General features: G+C 43.0%; 1 protein-coding gene across 1 annotated transcript in view; it reads left to right on the forward strand.

Annotated features, from left to right (window-relative positions):
- Positions 1-21,221, forward strand: part of LOC115004831 (synaptosomal-associated protein 25-B-like) — a 36,121-nt gene that overhangs the window by 13,552 nt on the left and 1,348 nt on the right. The window contains exons 2-5 of the mRNA XM_029426534.1: positions 8,856-8,962; positions 9,860-9,905; positions 15,950-16,082; positions 20,130-20,274. Of these exons, the coding sequence (XP_029282394.1) occupies positions 8,891-8,962; positions 9,860-9,905; positions 15,950-16,082; positions 20,130-20,274 (396 nt within the window). The 5' untranslated portion in view covers positions 8,856-8,890. The remainder of the gene's footprint in view (positions 1-8,855; positions 8,963-9,859; positions 9,906-15,949; positions 16,083-20,129; positions 20,275-21,221) is intronic.

A 21,221-nucleotide genomic window follows, 5' to 3' on the forward strand; every position in this document is an offset into this window, starting at 1 on the left:
TCTCCTGCATCTCCTGCCTCTCCTGCATCTCCTGCATCTCCTGCATCTCCTGCCTCTCCTGCCTCTCCTGCCTCTCCTGCCTCTCCTGCATCTCCTGCATCTCCTGCCTCTCCTGCCTCTCCTGCCTCTCCTGCCTCTCCTGCATGCTGTGGAAGACAGATAAATTCACTTCAATGCTTTTATTCTACCTGCAGTTATTTCTTACAAATAAGATTTAATGTAAATTTTCATTTTTATATCATCTCTCAACTGTATCGTCTCTCATCTTCATCATGTAGGTTGATGTCAGGTGTTTATACCCCAGTGTAGAAATACTCTAATACAAATGAAACTACCAAAAGTAAAAGTACTCATTCTAGAAAACAAGATATATATTATATTATTGGATTATAATCATTGATGCATTAAAGTGTTCATCACTGTAATGTTGCAGCTGGTAAAGCACCATATGTACTGTGATAATATTGTTATTGTGAATAGTACAAGACAATGTTAACCAAAGTATTAATAACATACATAATTAATATTTCTTGATTATGTTTTGTATTATTATTCCGATTCTAAGTTATATAGCAAAACTATAAAGTATAAAGAAGCAGGAAATGGAAACATTCAATAAAGAAAGTGCAGAAATGTGCAGGACTTCATATTTAAGTAATAATTAAGTAGTAAAATATACTTAATGTTCCACCACGGATGCTTACAGGACTTAAACCTGCAGAAATATGTTCTATGTTTTGTGTAACGTGCTTGAACTGAGCGCCAGTATTTAGGCAATGAGGTTGAGTTAAGTCCATCGTTCAACAGTACATCACCTGCTCCAGCAGAGCAGACGATTAAAGGGTTAATGACCTTCTCTTCACTTCAAGTACATGTAAACAGAAACCATCTGCCTGCAGAGCCCTTTTCTCCTCAACTTATGTCCCATGACATGCACTTCAGGTATTATCACCATCGTCAGGAACAAAACATCGTGTGGACTTCAGTTTATGTGCTGAAGACACAGACGGTGCTGCAGCTGCAGCCTGGTCTCAACACACACAACGAAACTCAACTGTCACTCCTCGAGGGAAACTTTCCCCCAGGTCTCACTCACTAACAGTCAACGTGCACTTAACAAATGTGCGTTACTTCAATAAAACCTTCTACTAAACCTCATTAAGTCTGGTGTCAGGTTTAAAAATAAAACCCTCGTCTTCCCAACCGGCCTCCTTCATCTTCATTTCCACCGGCTGTTTCGTGTTTTCAGGGTTTCAAGTAGAATTTTCCATTTTGCGTTCTTTGACAGGATTTTTCTTTGTTTCTTGAAAAAGCTTCTCTTTGGATTCTTCCACGAGGCTGTGAAGCTGCGTGGTGATCATGTCAGCCTCTGACACACACACACACACACACACACACACACACACACACACACACACACACACACACACACACACACACACACACACACACACAGCCTGTGTGCAGAGAGAGTGACAGTCCACATGTTCTCACTGTTCTCAGAGTCCAATTAGTCCAATTATAAAAGACTTCCCATCTTCTTTATATGAATGTACTAAATGTGCCGCTGTGTTCAGGTTCCTGCGGCTCCTGTTTCCCTCGTGGAGGTCACGTCCTCCTCTCATCGCCCTTTAACAGCTTTTAGGATTAATGCTATTAATATTTTGATCAGTAATTCATCGCTGAACGTCTTCATTTGTTCTCCCATCTTTGAATCTGTTGCTCATGTTTGGATGCAAAGCAATGATTGTTGTGGTGTTTTCACTGGACGTTGATATAATGATGATGGTGGTACGATTTATAATAATGCTAACGACACCGTCCACCGTCCTTTGAGGGAAATTATCGCTTCTTGTGAGCGAAAGGATCCAGCTGACAAAAAACCTTTTTCATTATAGGTCAATCTTACGTAATATTTGCTCCACACGTACGATGTATACGCACAAGTGAAACAAAGAAAACATGAGAGATAGAGGAGTGTGTGTGTGTGTGTGTGTGTGTGTGTGTGTGTGTGTGTGTGTGTGTGTGTGTGTGTGTGTGTGTGTGTGTGTGTGTGAGAGGAGAGAAAATCCTCTTTCCCTGCTGACTTTAATCTCCCCACAGGCTGAGCCCGGCAGTCCAGGCCGTACAGCAGCCGTCAGTCAAGACGAGTGACAGAAAGCCGGGCTGCAGGTGGGGGAGGGGGACGGCTGGACCTTGTATTATGTCAGCGCCACTGTAGTGTGTGTGTGTGTGTGTGTGTGTGTGTGTGTGTGTGTGCGTGTGCGCGTGCGTGCGTGTGTGTGTGAAACATGTTTAGCATGTTAAAGAGGAAGTGGCTTTGAGAGTGGGATGGATGTGCGGAGGAGGATGGACGATTAATCGTTTGTTGCAGTGTGATGTGAAACATCATACGAGCACGTTTGTTGTGTGGAAGCGATGATCAAATATAAAACACGCTGGAGAAACGCCGTTGTGTGTTGTGCAGAAGTGGACGTAGTCAACGTGACGTCACCCATCGGTTTGTGGTCGACAGTTTTAAAGCCTTGAGTTTGGCATTTTGGCCGTCGCCATCTTGGTTTTTTGGAACCAGGAGGGTGGAGACAAGTACAACCGAACTCTTAAGAAGACTTTGTGAGGCGACTAAAATGTTACAGTTACCTGAAAACACGTTAATGTTATAAGACAAAAACACGGAGAGCTCCCAGACCGAACGACACGTGGTCGCTCCGCCCTGACGCGACACTTCATCATCTATTTCACTCTGAGAACATAATTTACTAAATAAACATCACGCTGTATTGAAGAAGACGTGAAACTTGTGATGGAGACATAAACATTTACTGAGGTTAAAGTGAGAAGTTGTGTCATTTCCTCATAGACTTCTATACTTGTTTACGACCACAGGAGCCCCCTGCTGGACAGTAGAGAGAATGCAGGCTGCAGCTTGGTTGGTTATCATACTGTTAGTTAGTGTAACTCACAAACTAACACAGCAGGATATTAGCAGGTAAAGAAATATCATGTTCTCCTCAGGACATTTTACCATCAGCAAAAACATTGTCAACATTTGAATGTGTCCGATACTTTGGTTATTATCTGCAACACTTGTGACATTCAGCCTCCTGTACGCCCTGTTTAGTGATAATTAGCTAACGTTAGCATGCTTAACTGAGATGGGTTAGCATTCGCATGGTAGCATTGTCACTTTAGCATTTAGCTCAAAGTCCAGCTGGTTATAGTTCAGCCTCACAGAGCAGAACACACTCTACTACACACTCGTCTGAGCAAACAGAGCAACATCTTTAACGGTTTTATAGTAACGAGCCACTTTGGAGCTAATTAAACTTCACATATGAACATCTGCTCCTGGTGTCACCGACAACCATCATTTGTTATTGGTCTGTAAGCAGCTCCTCCTGCGCAGTTTGCTTTGTGTCGGTGCAGACACTCTGAATTCATCGGGTTTAGTTTGCAGTATAGATTCCAGCTTGTGTCTTGTTGTAACACTCAATCAATCAATGTGGTTCATATCCAGTAAGTGTGTTGAACGGCTCAGGGGGCTGGATCTGTGGTGGATCTAAGTGTTAGAGGAAGCAGTGTGTGCGTGTGTGTGTGTGTGTGTGTGTGTGTGTGTGTGTGTGTGTGTGTGTGTGTGTGTGTGTGTGTGTGTGTGTGTGCAGGGATTACAGAGGATGAGATCAGATGTTTTAAGGTCAGAGGTGACCAATGATTATCCAATCAGGGGGTTCTGCATCGTGATGTTTATGGTAAACGATTAATTTAAAATACGTTTCATTCTTAAAGGATTCCTCTACGTGTTGTCTTGTGTGTGATCGTGGCTCCGACTAATAAACAGAGTTATCTCAGGTCAAAGGTCAATGTGACATCACTCCGCACGTTTGTGCATAACTCAAGAATGAATATGTTAATTATTATTCCCAAACAAATGTCTAATACTTAAAATAAAATTATGTTAGTGTGTGTTAGTGTGTGTTACTGTGTGTTACTGTGTGTTAGTGTGTGTTAGTGTGTGTGTTAGTGTGTGTGTTACTGTGTGTTAGTGTGTGTTACTGTGTGTTAGTGTGTGTTACTGTGTGTTACTGTGTGTTAGTGTGTGTGTTAGTGTGTGTGTTACTGTGTGTTAGTGTGTGTTACTGTGTGTTAGTGTGTGTTAGTGTGTGTTACTGTGTGTTAGTGTGTGTTAGTGTGTGTTACTGTGTGTTAGTGTGTGTTAGTGTGTGTTACTGTGTGTTAGTGTGTGTTACTGTGTGTTAGTGTGTGTTACTGTGTGTTAGTGTGTGTTACTGTGTGTTACTGTGTGTTAGTGTGTGTACGTGTGGACAGGAAGTGGCTTCATCAACGGATCAATAACGGCAGAAGATGAATGTATTGAGCAGGAAACGATGTCAGAGGTCTGAATGTTGTTATTGTTGAAGGTTTGTAAATAAATATATATATTTATGTTTTTTGAGGCTTTTCTGACGTCTGGATCCATCTTCTTAATATTCATCAGGTTGTAATTGAACGTTTAGGCAGCGTGTCCTTGTGTGCTGCGAGGGTCTGAGGAGTCTGTCTGAGACAAATGTGTCATATCGGGCTGAATAAATGAATCAGTTCACGAGGAGCGCAGATGCATCTATACTGTTGCCATTGACAACACAAACTACGGGAACGCTGTCAACACGTGGGCTCGAGTTAAATCATGGCAGATATAATAAGTCTTAGTTTGTTGGCAGAGAGATAATAACCTGAATAAATCAACGCGTTTTCCAACTTAATTGAGACAGCGTGGGCGGACAGTGATGGAAGCTTTAATAATCTCCTCTTCTATTTCAGCTATAAAATCTGTTTGTGCTCGTGTGTTCAGCTCGTGTGTTCAGTGTGTTCAGCTCGTGTGTTCAGCTCGTGTGTTCAGCTCGTGTGTTCAGCTCGTGTGTTCAGCTCGTGTGTTCAGCTCGTGTGTGTTCAGCTCGTGTGTTCAGCTCGTGTGTTCAGCTCGTGTGTTCAGCTCGTGTGTTCAGCTCGTGTGTGTTCAGCTCGTGTGTGTTCAGCTCGTGTGTTCAGCTCGTGTGTGTTCAGCTCGTGTGTTCAGCTCGTGTGTTCAGCTCGTGTGTTCAGCTCGTGTGTGTTCAGCTCGTGTGTTCAGCTCGTGTGTTCAGCTCGTGTGTGTTCAGCTCGTGTGTTCAGCTCGTGTGTGTTCAGCTCGTGTGTTCAGCTCGTGTGTTCAGCTCGTGTGTGTTCAGCTCGTGTGTTCAGCTCAGCTCGTGTGTTCAGCTCGTGTGTTCAGCTCGTGTGTTCAGCTCGTGTGTGTTCAGCTCGTGTGTTCAGCTCGTGTGTTCAGCTCGTGTGTTCAGCTCGTGTGTTCAGCTCGTGTGTTCAGCTCGTGTGTTCAGTGTGTTCAGCTCGTGTGTGTTCAGCTCGTGTGTTCAGCTCGTGTGTTCAGCTCGTGTGTGTTCAGCTCGTGTGTTCAGCTCGTGTGTTCAGCTCGTGTGTGTTCAGCTCGTGTGTTCAGCTCGTGTGTTCAGCTCGTGTGTGTTCAGCTCGTGTGTTCAGCTCGTGTGCTCAGCTCGTGTGTTCAGCTCGTGTGTTCAGCTCGTGTGTGTTCAGCTCGTGTGCTCAGCTCGTGTGCTCAGCTCGTGTGTTCAGCTCGTGTGTTCAGCTCGTGTGTTCAGCTCGTGTGTGTTCAGCTCGTGTGTTCAGCTCGTGTGTTCAGCTCGTGTGTTCAGCTCGTGTGTGTTCAGCTCATGTGTTCAGCTCGTGTGCTCAGCTCGTGTGCTCAGCTCGTGTGTTCAGCTCGTGTGTTCAGCTCGTGTGTTCAGCTCGTGTGTGTTCAGCTCGTGTGTTCAGCTCGTGTGTGTTCAGCTCGTGTGTTCAGCTCGCGTGTGTTCAGCTCGTGTGTTCAGCTCGTGTGTTCAGCTCGTGTGCTCAGCTCGTTCAGCTCGTGTGTTCAGCTCGTGTGTTCATCTCGTGTGTTCAGCTCGTGTGTTCAGCTCGTGTGTTCATCTCGTGTTTCAGCTCGTGTGTTCAGCTCGTGTGTTCAGCTCGTGTGTTCAGCTCGTGTGTTTCCGTCCGCTCACCTGTGATGCAGATGATCTCATTCTGCTGTCGCACCTTCTGTAAGGAGCTCTGGAGTACAGTCAGCCAAATGGATCAAATGTAAAATGTCAACATAAATATTTTAAAGTGCAACTGTGCACCAGGCATAGCAGACACACACACACACACACACACACACACACACACACACACACACACACACACACACACACACACACACACAGAAGCACTTTGAAAAGGCTCGGTGATTTGTTTCCCCCCTCCATCTCTTTTCCCGGCACATGTTGAATTATTAACCGTCCTGACGACTCCGCCGGGACGGAGGCAGAGAGAGAGACAGAGGGCGGGGCAGAGCAAGAGATACTTTATCAAACATCCAGCTGTGACTCTCACTGACTTCGTGTCTGTTCACCTCAGAGACCTCGTGACAGGCTGATGGATCCGTCCGGTCCTAAACTCTGAAGCATTAACAGAATGCTGTGTTTTCCTGGTATTTTACTAGAAAGAGTTTTCCATCTCAGGAGTCGGAGGAAGGATACAAAATCATCAACGGCTTTAAACAATATCAAGTCAACCTTTGTTGTTGTCACGTCAGATTTTCACTACAAGATTATCGCTGTCCCCTGGTCCCACTGCTGTATTGCAGTAGATTAGATTACATCAAGCTTTAATGATTCCTGCTGGGAACTTAAATATGCATCAGCCACATTAGAACAAAAACTCCTCACTGAGATTTGTGCAGGAGAAACAAAAAAGCCATTAGATGCAAAAAATGATCTCTGATGATTTGCAGATGATTAAAGTTTTAATGGTTGAGAGAGAACGAAGGAAACATAGAGACGTCTCCTTCAACCTGCAGCATGGAGCTGACTTACAGCCACATTCTTCATGGGCCGTACCTCCAGCCCTGCTGCGTGTGGCCGTATGAAGAACTGTCTGGCGCCGCGTCAGAGGAACAAAAATAGACTCTTGTCTCTGTCCCGATGCTTTTTCTTCAAACCGTCAGAGTGCTGGAGCTCATTTTGATTCACTGTTGATCCCTGAGGAGGAAACTGTCAGCCAGGTGCAGGTTTGAGCTTCTCCTGTGGACCACAGTGGGGGTTTATTGGGTGCGTGCGTGATGGAGTGGGGCTGTAAGAACCTATTTACCCACAGTGTTTTAAACAGTAAATTATGCATCACTTGTGTTCATAAGGTAAGCATTTTACTTTGGCTCTTTGAGTCAGTCAGCAACTCTGGGGACCTTTTTGTATCTCGAAATCTGAAAAACATAGTTTCAAATGTACGTTGTTGCAGCAAAAGAACAAGAATTGATGGTCATGTGATGTTGACCATGACGGAGCAGGCGTGACACATAATATTGGACAGATTTGACCACAGGAAGCTTTAAAGTAACAGACTCGAAAGTAACGTTTCGCTCAACTAGAGCCTGAAGACGATCTCGCTGGTTTCTGTGTGGAAACAATTAAAGCGTTTGAAAACAACCTGCGTAGCCAGACCAATCCTAAGTCTTCAGGGCGGCTTCACGTCGAGGCGCTAACATGCAGAAGTCTGCTTGTAAACACCGACGTCGTCCAATAACAGCGTTCACTGAATCCAGCACATGTAAGAGCCGTGGGTCTGTTAGCAACAACTTTAGAAGTCCTGAGACTTGGACAGGCGGAGGTCTCCGTCTGTTCCTCCTTCTTAAACATCTAAACTGTTAAATACACATTTGTTTGGATGCATCTTAACGTAGCCGTCTAATAGACTTCATGCTCACACCTGTGAAACACACACACAGCCTGCAGGAGTCCATCTGCAGTAAACTGCTGCTGCTTCTTATTTGCATTGATTTTAAACACACTGAACTTGTTGCAGCTGTTGGTTCAAACATTCAACGTGAAATTTAAACTGCAACTTTGTGCAAAAGTTTAAATCTGAGTAAAATACTGGAACAAGTCGACACTCCTGTAACTCAGTGACACCCGACTTTAATTAAACTCAGAACTTTTCCTGCTTTGAGCCATAATTCCCTTCTTCCCCCACAAAGTGCTTCTGGTTGGTGTGACGCGCTGCTTTGTCAAGTGTTGACTTCAGGGTTCAGAGAAGAGTTCAAGTCCGGAGCAGAGCGCTCTCGACTGCTGAAGGACACTTTCACATCGTCTCCTCCTCAGAGCGATTGAACCTTCGACGTGCTTTATAACAAACTCTGCAACCTGGAGATGACGCTGGCGACAGATGGGACGGAGGAATGACTTTAAACGATTGTTATGAATATTCATTCACTTGTTTTAAATGTGAACTTGTCGAGGAGTGTGTGACGAAGGAGCTTTAGCCTGGACTCACTGGAACGTGGTTAATAATAATAATTAGGATTAATAGTTTATTGTTGGACCAAAGATTCCCTCACACAATAAAAATAAAATAAAAATACTGACGACAGAAAACAAATAACATTTCTTCAACATATATCAAATAAATTAGAAATATAAAATACGTTTACAGCGTTGCTTGTTATCTGGTGTTCCAACAAAGCATGCCCTTCAGTTATTCACACTTTATATAATAGTTTACGGCTATTTTTAGAAGCTGGAAACGGCGTTCGGTGTGTCAGAGTCGTCCTGCCCCCGTTTCAGTGACGCTCCTCCACCTGATCAGCAGCAGAGTGAGGACTCTGCTCCACAAACCTTCAGAATGTGTCATGTTGTTGGTGCACTAACTCTCTCTCTCTGTCTGTCTCTCTGTCTGTCTGTCTGTCTGTCTGTCTGTCTGTCTCTCTCTCTGTCTGTCTGTCTGTCTGTCTGTCTGTCTGTCTCTCTCTCTCTCTCTCCCAGTCTTTCTTGTTTGAGGTCAAAGTTCAACAGTCATCATGGCCGATGAATCAGACATGCGCAATGAGCTGGCTGACCTGCAGACACGTGCAGATCAGGTAGCCGATGAGGTACGGTAAAACACACACACACACACACACACACACACACACACACACACACTTGTCTAAGCATGCAAAGATGATACATCATATTGTATTTTTCAAGTAAATGTGAATGATGATAATAATAATGTGGTTTTGTCCAAAGTTTTTAATGATGCATCTTTAATAACATTCATCACGTTATAATAATAATTATATCCTCCGATGTTGCTTGTCACTTACGTTCTTTATGATTCCTGTAACTGTAAGATGTTAGAAATCTACACGTTCAGTTTGAACATTTTGAATTGTGATTTGCAAACCACATTTTATTTTGAAATCCAGAAAGCAGGTTACAACCCAGGTAGTTAGTCTTCATGAACAGGTTGCACATTTACCATCACAGCTATAAACAAGCAGAAAGCAGAGAACACGTGCATCTCCTCAGCCTGCAGACGGACACACAGCTGCTTTAATGTCACCCGCCCTTGTTTTAGATATTTGTTCTTATTCTTTTTTTTGGGAAATGGAGAACTTTGCCCTTTTTAATGAGTTGGAGAGAAGCTCAGGAAGAGCAGAAACATTCTGTGCCGCAGAATAATAGAGCAGCTCAAATGGCCTTATTAAACATTCATGAGGAGATAATGCAAGGCCAAGAGGCTCCAAGGATGTGAAGGGAGGGAGGAGGAAGGATGGATGGAGATAACGGAGGGCAAAGAGTAAAGGATTAGGAATCCTGAAGATCCTGCAGAGGTTGGAAATCAGATAATTAATCCTGCGGTCAGAGGAGGGGAATAATAAAGACTGAATATCAGTAAACGTTTAAATATTAGTCCTGTTTTTAAAACTTTAATATCAAACCTTCCAACGCAGGTTGTGTGTATTCTCTCTGCTAATTATGTTCCTTCTCTTTCTGCCCTGCAGTCTCTGGAGAGCACTCGGCGTATGCTGTCTCTGGTCGAGGAGGTGAGTCAACGCTGACACGCGTCACATGACCCGTCACAACACAGAGGGGACACACACACTGATTTCTTTAATACCTGCGTCATGATAGAGAGTGAAGATGTAAAAACATCTCATAGTGAGAGGAGAATAAAAGATTACATCACAGTGTGTGCTCTGACATAAAGGTAGCAGACACAACTCTCCAGAGGTGGAAGTAGCTCTGCGTTACGCTAACGCAAATATTCTCATGTTTTGATATTTTGCACTATCCGTGCTCAAAGTGGTTTATTTTATCAAACCAACACAAACATCAGCTCAGACATCGCTGGACTGTGACTGCGTTATGAACCTGGAACATACAACGATAACCAAATCCAGAAGGTTATCAGACTCTACGTCATGATCTTGATATTATAGTAATTTATTACATAACAAGAACACGCATTGTTACAAACCGTTTGCATTGTTATGGTTTAAGTTGATCTCTTTGCCGGCCACAGTCTTTTTATTGTAACGTATTAGAAAATGTCCATTTCTTCCCAACACACCTGGTGGTGTGCATGAAAGAGTGTCTTTACATTAGTAAGTGAAGCTGTGTGCACCTGCAGGGTACTACAGTCACCAGTAAAGGCACTCAGATGGCCTGATGATGGAGAAGTACGTCTGGGAGTTACACCCCCACAGTGTTCTGTGCTGGTTGCATCATGTTAACCAGGCCCATGTTACCTGGCCTTACTCATGTTGACATGTGTTAGGAGTAGGGTGGACTTCACATCTTCTAGGGGGGTCCGGGGGCATGCTCCCCCGGGCAGAATTGTTTTAACATTTTAAAGTGAATTGTTGCATCTGGTGCACTTTGAGAGCGAGATGCTAGATCTAATAGAACTTTGTGGTCTTGGTAAGGGGAGGGGGCACACTACAACACTGAACATATATCAACCAATCAAAGTATACAGAATACCAAAACCAATGATTTTCATTTTGAGAACTTTATTCTTCCAAAAGGAGCCGGGAAGCCTTCAAGTCGTCATCATTTGGATGTGAATGTATAATTGTTTCTTACTAACCCTACACTGGCGCTGAAGCCCACCTAACATAGGCCTCGCTACGCCACGTTTATTCTTCACTTTACACGTGAATGCGCTGCATTGGAGAAGAACTGCAGACAGAGAGTTTGTTCATCGCTGCAGGAGAAGATGCTTTAGATGATACTTAAGATAGCTGGTAAAGCAGGATCTACACTGCCTTTAATAATGATCAATGATGATGATTATATGTTGTACTATTGATCTGAATCTTCAAATGAACTAAAGTCAAATAAATGTTGTAAATGAGTAAAGAGTACAAAGTTTTGCTTCTGAAAGAGGAATAAAAGTATGAAGTAGCAGGAAAAGGAAATACTCAAGTAAAGAACAAGTACCTCAAAATGATTGTGCAGTTCAGTAAAAGTATTTAGTTTTGTTCCACTACAGCATAAAGGAAATGTCTGTTCCCTTTATGACATCACAGCGTGTAGTGCTTTTCTTTACTGGCACCAGATCAGCGTGTAGTTGCCGTGCTCTAACCTCTGGACCAGCCACCGTGTCCTAATGAGACAAAGCCGTGAGGGACACAGCGACACCTGAGGCGCAGCTGGACAGTGTCCCGCTCCACAGGCAACCCCCTAAACCCCCCCTGCCCCCGACCCTGCGTACCAAGTCCAGCCAAAGAATAAATCAACTGCTCATTTTAATTTTATCCGTTTGCTGAAAGAACTGTTGATTTTCCTTTCCATGTTTTTATATGAATTAATTGCTAACATGGGGCTCATTAAAACAAAGTTATCTGATTTAAAATCATCATTTCTCATCGTTCACTGAATATATCTTCAGAAGTACATGTCTGCTTTTATATTCGAGTGCATGACTTTACAGCAGTCACAGAATGTTCCTCCTCACTGGCAGGAGCTCCATATTTGGCCTTTTGAAGATGATGCCATGGGAATGCTGTTTGTTGGTTTTAACCGTTCGTGGCTGATTGGAAGATAGTTGTTCGTGCAGAGCGTGCGTGAAGACAAACATCATGCTCTTCCCCACTGAGCATCTCCCTCAGACAAAGATATAGAGATAAGGTGGCAGTAAAGCAGAACGGATTATAGATGATTCTGCACATGCGTGTGTTTTTACGGGCTGTTGCTCTAACCTAAGAAAAAGAGCATCTAGATCTCAGGTGTCACACATCAGCGTGTCGCTAAAAGGTGTAAAATATGGTAATTTAACTACTGTTAGTGTAAGTTAACATAAAGTAAACCGGGTTAATTCACTTTTTTTTGTTGCATTTACGTCTAAATTTAGCGTTTCGCTCCCTGCAAATGTGTCAAGTTTTCAACATGGATATTATGATATAGTGATTTAATTTAGTTCGACTTATTCACGCAACCAAACAGCAACAATAAATATTATTATTTTTACTTTAGCCCAGCCTCGTGCATGTCCCTGCGTCACAGCACACAACGGATACTGGCAGCTGAGCAGTCTCAGGTTTTAGTTTGACATTTTGGGGAATTTTCTGAGAGTTTGATGAGAAGTCAGTTCAGTCAATATGTAGCTTAGCTTAGCACAAAGACAGGAAACAGAGGGAAACAGCTAACCTGGACCAGACTATTCCTTTGTTTTAATTAAACAAGATATAACGTGTTAGCTTTGAAGAGAGCCAGGCTAGCTGTTTCCACCTGTTTCCATTCTTTGTGCTAAGCTAGGCTAGCTGTCTGCTGGTGGTAGCAATGAGAGCTTCTAAAATGTCAAACTTTGACATATGACCCTCAGATTGTTGTAAGTTGTAGGATGCTTCAGTCGGCCCCCTTCCTCTCCTCCCTCAGGACTGTCGTACATAATGACATATCATACAAGAGTGAGGTAAACTGGTTCTCTGAGCACCATTTTAATATTAAAGAGACAGTTTGGATGTTTTGAAGTGGGTTTGTATGAGGTACTTATCCACATTCAGTGTTACCTGCAGTAGATGATGGCTGCACCTCGTTTGGAGCAACAAGCAGGAGCATGGCTACAGAAGTGAAGCGATGCACGTGGACGGGGGAAGCAGCAAAACCTTAAAGTGTACGTTCTATGTAACATATTTCACTGCTTACGTTGCCGTAGGACAGCTATAAAGTCTATGTTTCCGACGTCTCTCGCTAAATACACCAAACTCCATTGAAATTAACTGACATTTTACCTTGCAGACACGCGGGGTTGCTGGTTAACGCTGCCTTGATTTGTTAGTTTGTTTGTATCATTGTGTGACTTCGGTTACTACGGTTTCACCAAAATCACACGAAAAACAAACAAGAAACTAACCAACGACGGCAGCGGTAGACCAGCACCCCGCGTGTCTGTAAGGGAAAATTACTGTTTTTTTCAATGGAGTCTGGCAGCTTTGAAGGGAGCATAGATGGATATAACAGCTTCAGACCCGCGTCAGAAAACACCGTCTCACTGCAAAGTAAAGCAGTGAAGATATTCTTAATATAGCGTACACCTAAGACACGTGTTGCTGCTGCACATGTCCACAGCGGTACATTGTTTTTCTCCAAATTGGGGGGCGTGCCGATCATCATCTACTTAAGATAATACACTGATCATGAACAAGTCGCTCATACATGTACAACCCCACTTTAAAACATCCCCACAAAGCTTTAAAACTCTATATTTGTACTTTGAAAGCTTTGATTTGAAGGTGGATTCTCAATGATTCCTGTGAAACTATGGTCTCCATACATGTAGCCTACTGTATACAGTTGTTCATCTCAGAGCTATAGAAAACACAAGCGGCTGACAAACCGAGAAATAAATGACTTTATGGGTTATTTTACGGTGGCTTTGGGAATGAATAAAGTGATGCCTTAATGATGTATGATATATGTGGAGAACAGACTTAAACAGACCCTGAAGTCTGTGTTTGAATCTGACGTATAACGGTACATTTTAGTGTTTCTTTTTCTTTAGGGATGCACAATATTGGATCTTTTTAGTCTCCTGTAGAGGAATTAAAATGTTATTATGCCTAAACTAAATTAGTGCATCTGCTTTACAGACAGATGATATTTACTTTCCTAAGAGCTACAAACAGCCTGTAACAGCCAGCTGATGTGCAAACAATGATGATGTGCCAAAGTGCAAAAAATATAGCTTCAACCGAAGAACGAGGCTGAAGATGAACCTCCAAACTTCACGTAACTAAAGCGATGGGATATTTCATTTTAAAGCCTTTAACGGCCGATATCTTCGTGCATCCCTATTTGTTATCTGCCTTCATTGTGCACTACCACAATGTGCATGTCCACTCTGGATGTAAAATACACATCAGACATTTTAACAACAGACGATTCTTTTCTCCAAAGCAGGGCTGAGCAGGATGTTGACAGTAGCACACGTCACTAATCTGCTTCATTTGCATCGCAGCAGTTGGTGTTTGTTTACTACTCACCACCTGATTCTGGCTTGACCTCTTTGTTTTCTGTATGAAGGTATTTTAGGAGTGTGCTGCCTCCATTTGGTCCGTTTGGGTCGTGCCTGCATGTGTGATTGTTTTGGGTTCAGATCTTGTCTCTTCTATAGCTCTGTGGTCCTTCCTCTCATGAACCGCTTGTTGTGTGATCCTGTGGTTACGTCACGTGTCTCATCTGATCTCTTTATATGGCAGGTTCAAATAGCATAACAAAATAATTCTTGCTTGTTGTTATAAACTGGAGCAGCTGACGGGTGTGGTTCACCACCGCACAACAACGATGTTGCTCACAGTAGTTCTGCTGCGACTGAAGACTAGTGTTTCCCAAGGCTCAAGATGAAGTCAAGTGTCTTAGTTTGTCCACAACTCAAAGAAATTCAGTTTAAGAAACCAGAAAATATTCACATTTAAGAATCTGGAATCAGATCATTTGTCCTTCCTACTCAAACGATTAATTTAACAGCTGATGGATTAATCTTTGCAGCTGCATGTCTGTCATCTAGAAGTGAACAAACCGTTCAACGTGACCTCGTGGTGACCTCCACTCATCAGATACTCCAAGCTAAATAAAACAAACTCTTAAGAATTACATCTATTTGACTGTATACAGTGTGTCATCCTACAGATGTTTCCATCCAGATGAAATGAAGGGCTCATGTTTTTATTTTTGTTTTTTTGTTTTCCACAACTGATCTAACTGTTCGGCTTTCTTTCAATAGATACAGCATGTGTCTGATGCTGTTCCACTTTACATGTGTTCCCGTCACACGTCCGACACTGTGTACTACGTGTGTGTGCCCTGCATGTCCTCTCGATCTGCATGTGTGTTTGCGTCTCGTCTGTCTGGAGTCATTACGTTCTGTGTTTGTGGGCTCTTCTCCATGTGCTTCTGGGAGATGGTTTTCTGAGTCTTAAAAAGGGACCGTGATGACTTTCTAACACAAGACACATGTGAGCTTATTGTGCTCTGATTCAATTGATCTGCATGTTGGATCAATTATTCACAGATTAAAAATGTACTTACATAGACATGCATATACACATTCCAGTGCACACACACACACACACACACACACACACACACACACACACACATACACACACTGACCGGCAGTGGTGGAATAATTACTTTTGTATTAATACCACAGAAATAGTAAAAATCCTGCATTCAACAAAAGTATACTTAAAGTACCAAAAGTAAAAGTACTCATTATACACATGCATAATTAATGTGTTCATTGCTTTAATGTTGCAGCTCATTCTAAATACTTTATACACTGTTGGGTAGTTTATAATACTACCGTTTATTATATTTTGCATCAATAATCAGAATCTGTAAAGTAGCTTAAGTTATCACATGAATGTAGTGCAGTAAAAAGAACATTTCCTCTAAGATGTAGTGGAATAAAAGTATAAATAACATTAAAAAGGAAACACAAAAGTGAAATGTGCTTAAGTACAGAACCCACTGCACGCCTCGTCTATATTTCATTCACAAACAAGTGCACACACATACTACAAAATACACATACATATATACACACAAGCACACAATACGACGGTGACTATGGCCCTGACGGAAATGTGTGTGTGGCAGGATTAAGGGCGGGGGCCAGGCCTGGGGAGCGAACCAGGATGGAGTGGTGAACAGCCAGCCAGGAGCTCGAGTGATGGACGAACGTGAACAGATGGCCATCAGCGGGGGCTTCATCCGCAGGTAAGTGTGTGTGTGAGTGTGTGTGTGTGTGTGTGTGTGTGTGTGTGTGTGTGTGTGTGTGTGTGTACGTCCTCTACTTATTTATTCTTATATTATTCTTCGTGTGTTTACTGCATTACGACAGCTTTACTTTTTACCTTATTAATCAACTAAATGTGCTCAAAACCTTATTTATGAAAGGACTGCTTCATGGCAGCGCTGCGGCTGAGCATAGACATGAAGAAGAAAGAAAGATTAAAATAAGAATCTCTATTAATCTCTTGAGAAGTTGTCTCCACCTTCCATTTCATTTCCTGGGCAGAAGGTTATTTTGGGAGAAACGGTGAAAAAATGATCAGGTGACAAGAGACTCAATGTATCACAGCAAAGTGTTAGTGTGTGTGTGTGTGTGTGTGTGTGTGTGTGTGTGTGTGTGTGTGTGTGTGTGTGTGTGTGTGTGTGTGTGTGTGTGTGTGTGTGTGTGTGTGTGTGTGTGATGTCATCTCATCCCTGTGCCAGTTGGTGTGCTCAGATATCCGCTCCCGTAGTTCAGGAGCCTCGTCTTCGCTGCATGTCTGTGTTTCTCATGATTCCTGGCGGGAAAACAATCGTGCTGCACCAAATGTGATGTTTTTATTTTAAATCAACAATACAAACACAACTACGGATTCTACAAGCATTTCGTTCATATGCGATTTAACTCCAGATTCAGGATTCACTCCTCTGAGCAGCACGTGGCAGTCTTACACGCTTACGTGAGAGTTTGTACATCTTGTTTATGTATAACTCTGCTCCTTCTTGCAAGAATGTTGATTAAAACTCTTATTTTGATCCTGACTTCGTGGGTTCACTTAAGTATAAACGGTAAATGCTGATAGATTGTACACATCAAATGAAACGTAGACTACATTTATTACTGAGTTTATTACTGAGTGTCAGAGTGAACTTACCCTCAGCAAGATACACAAGATGCACCACATTTAGTACGACACAAACTTCCGCTGTGGATTTCCTAAAGTAACACTATGGTGGCAAGTCCAAGTTTAACAGGGATTTAACATAAACACAAGTTAATTATTAAATGTAGCATAAATGTACCTTACAAAACACAGCAGATTTGCCTCATTCCCGATATCAGTCGGTCCAGTTGCAGTGTGAGAAACTGGCTTTGGCGTAAACGTGTGATCAGCTGATCTTTCACATGTTCAGCCATGGCTGCACAGATCATTGGAGAGGGGCAGCCTGTTAATGTCGTCGCTTGCTTTCTCCCCAAACAATAAATGAGTCATGATCTTGGCAGCTGGCTTGACTCAATCCTCACCTATCGAATGAGGTGTACCTGTTAGATGAGAAGGGATACCCCGTATGATGCCTCTGTAGCCTTCGCAGTTTCCCCCGGTGAAAGAAACTGTGATGCCACTTCGTCATTTGTTTCTTGAGTTCATCACGTTCTCTCAAAAACACTTAAAGGTTTCCCAACGTAATCTTTGTGTTCGCTCTCAACATGTCGCTTGAGCTCGGCGGGTTTCAGAGCCTCGTTCGCCAACGACTCGTAGCACAGAACACAGTGTGGATTGGGATCCTCTTCATCTCCAGTCCAAACAAATCCAAAGCTAATGTAGTCGCTGTGATATCTTCTCTTCACTTTAGCGCTGGACTTTCCATGTTCAAGCCGAGTGTCACAGCTTCCAGCCGGGTGGTGGTTACACGGCGAACCGCTCTCCTGGGACTCAGTAACGCACACACAATGACTTGAAGCTGCTGAAGCAGATCTACACATACAGTATATCTCAAAAGTGAGTACACCCTTTAGATTTTTGCAAATATTCTGTTATATCCTTTCAGGGGATAACATTATCCTACTGAAACTTTGATATAACTTAAAGTAGTCAGTGTGCTGCTTGAATAACAGTATAGATTTATTGTCCTTTGAAAATTACTCAGTACACAGCTGTTAATGTCTAAACAGCTGGCAACAAAAGTGAGTACACCCCATAGTGAACATGTCCTAATTGTGCCCAATGATGTTGTTTTCCCGCCCTGGTGTCATGTGACTCGTTAGTGTTACAAGGATTCAGGTGTAAATGATAAGCAGGGCTGTTAAATTTGGTGTTTTGGGCACAATTCTCTCTGAATGCTGGACAACATGGCACCTCATGGCAAGGAACTCTCTGAGCGGCTGAAAAAAAGGATTATTGCGCTTCACAAAGATGGCCTTGGCTATAAGAAGATTGCCAACACCATGAAAATGAGTTGCAGCACAGTGGCTAAGATCATACAGCGGTTTTCCAGGACAGGTTCCACTCGGAACAGGCCTCGCCAGGGTCGACCAAAGAAGTTGAGTCCACGTGCTCAGCGTCATATCCAGAGGTTGGTTTCCAAAAATAGACGTGCGAGTGCTTCCAGCATTGCTGCAGAGGTTGCAGAAGTGGGATGTCAGCCTGTCAGTGCCCAGACCATACGCCGCACACTGCATCAAATCGGTTTGTATGGCCGTCGCCCCAGACAGAAGCCCCTTCTGAAACTGATGCATAAGAAAGCCCGCAAACAGTTTGCTGAAGACAATGAATCCAAGAACATGAGTTACTGGAACCATGTCCTGTGGTCTGATGAGACCAAAATAAACCTGTTTGGGTCAGATGGTGTCCGGCGTGTGTGGCGGCACCCTGGTGAGGAGTACCAAGACAAATGTGTTTTGCCTACAGTCAAGCATGGTGGTGGCAGCATCATGGTCTGGGGCTGCATGAGTGCTGCCGGCACTGGGGAGCTGCATTTCATTGAGGGACACATGAATTCCAATATATACTGTGACATCCTGCAGCAGAGCATGATCCCCTCTCTTCGGAAACTGGGCCGTAGGGCAGTTTTCCAACATGATAATGACCCTAAACACACCTCCAAGATGACAACGGCCTTGCTGAAGAAGCTGAAGGTTAAGGTGATGGACTGGCCAAGTATGTCTCCAGACCTAAACCCAATTGAGCACATGTGGGGCATCCTCAAGAGGAAGGTGGAGGAGTGCAAGGTGTCCAACATCCGTGCGCTCCGTGATGTCGTCGTGGAGGAGTGGAAGAAGATTCCAGAAGCAACCTGTGCAGCTCTGGTGAATTCCATGCCCAGGAGGGTTAAAGCAGTGCTAGATAACAATGGTGGTCACACAAAATATTGACACTTTGGGCACAATTTAGACATGTTCACTATGGGGTGTACTCACTTTTGTTGCCAGCTGTTTAGACATTAACAGCTGTGTACTGAGTAATTTTCAAAGGACAATAAATCTATACTGTTATTCAAGCAGCACACTGACTACTTTAAGTTATATCAAAGTTTCAGTAGGATAATGTTATCCCCTGAAAGGATATAACAGAATATTTGCAAAAATCTAAAGGGTGTACTCACTTTTGAGATATACTGTAGCTGCGTAACTAGGCTACATCTACGCTACACTCTATACTAGTCATTTTTAAACACTTTGAGGAACACTTTGAACTTATGAGTGTCTTTGAGTACATTTTAAAAGCACTCTATAAATAAAATGTATTATTATTATTAATATAAATTAATTTAAAACGTGGCATTTTACCAATATACTCTTTGAGAAAGACTTAGCATTTAGTACACAGAAAACAAAGACATTTGTGTGTTTTTTCCATAAAAGAACAAAGGTTGCATTATTTAAACAATCATTTAAAGGGTTAAAATTCAGAAGATAAATTAATATTTGGGATTTATAATCCGGACTGATAATGTTTCAAAGATTTAACTCAGTGAACGTGGAAATAATATTGATTATTTATAATTTCATGTACTGTACCGTACCGTACCGTACTGTACCGTACCGTACTGTACCGTACCGTACCGTACTGTACCGTACCGTACCGTACCGTACTGTACTGTACTGTACCGTACTGTACCGTACCGTACTGTACCGTACTGTACCGTACCGTACCGTACTGTACCGTACTGTACCGTACCGTACTGTACCGTACTGTACCGTACTGTACTGTAATAGATCCCAACAGTAGCTACAATATAACAAGTCCTCCTTCCTGCTCCGGTGTGTCTCAGGGTAACAGAAGACGCCCGGGAGAATGAGATGGACGAGAACCTGGAGCAGGTGGGCGGGATTATTGGCAATCTGCGTCACATGGCTCTGGACATGGGCCAGGAGATCGACACCCAGAACCGCCAGGTGGACAGGATCATGGAGAAGGTACTGCACCATGAACACTGCCATGCAGAGTACAGTTGTAACTGGGTGCAGGATGTTGATGAAGTTGCCTCTTCACCGTTCTAAATGAAATGGTGTAAACGAGTCAGCTGTAGGTGCAATAACTTCTCCTTGGTGTGGTAGCAAGGTAACGTTTAATCCAAGGTGCACACGAAGAGGTGGACACAGAGGTCACATTTAGAAGTGAGATGCTCATAAACATTGGTGATGTGGAACTAAAATGTTTCTGAGCTGCTTATGGCTCTACCATGTGAGAAGATTTGTCTTATTTATAAAACAAGATAATCAAGACGCTGCTAAAGGCTCTAGATTTAGTTGTGTAATAACCATTTATAGGCCTATTGTGTTCATGCTAACACCTGGAAAGCTGCTGGGGCAAAGAGAATTAGTTTCAGACCTTTAAAGTCAGATATCGGGAGCTAAAGTAACGGGTCTATATCTATAGAGTATTTTATTTATCTGATATTTAGTGTGGATTACTGATATGGAGGGTGCACGGCTAACCCCGACATACTGTGGATCCCTGCGCAGTTAGCTTGTGATGAGAAGAGACACATCAACAACTCTTTTGGTTCTTCTGGGGAGAGCTGGGAGAAGTGTTCAAGCTCTCTAATCTTCTTTAATCTAATAAACAAACAACTCACATGCCAAAATCATATAAACACAAGCAAAATAGCCGTTGTTTTTCTTCAGTGGGTTGGTGCTCATGAACTACTCATGACCCAGAGAGACTCTCTGAGTCGTTACCGTGGCACAACTGTGCATGCACGTGCACAGTTGTGAACGAGAGCTGTTGTTTTGCAGGACTTTTGCAACGGAGAAGGAGTTAGCATGACTCATAGATTTACAATCGTCACATTTATGGGAAATACAACACAGTAGAACTAAACCTCCATCTTCCTTTAAAGTAACTCACCCCCACCCTTTCC

Source organism: Cottoperca gobio, unplaced genomic scaffold (assembly GCF_900634415.1).
Source record: "Cottoperca gobio unplaced genomic scaffold, fCotGob3.1 fCotGob3_195arrow_ctg1, whole genome shotgun sequence".
NCBI classification, from domain to species: Eukaryota; Metazoa; Chordata; class Actinopteri; order Perciformes; family Bovichtidae; genus Cottoperca; species Cottoperca gobio.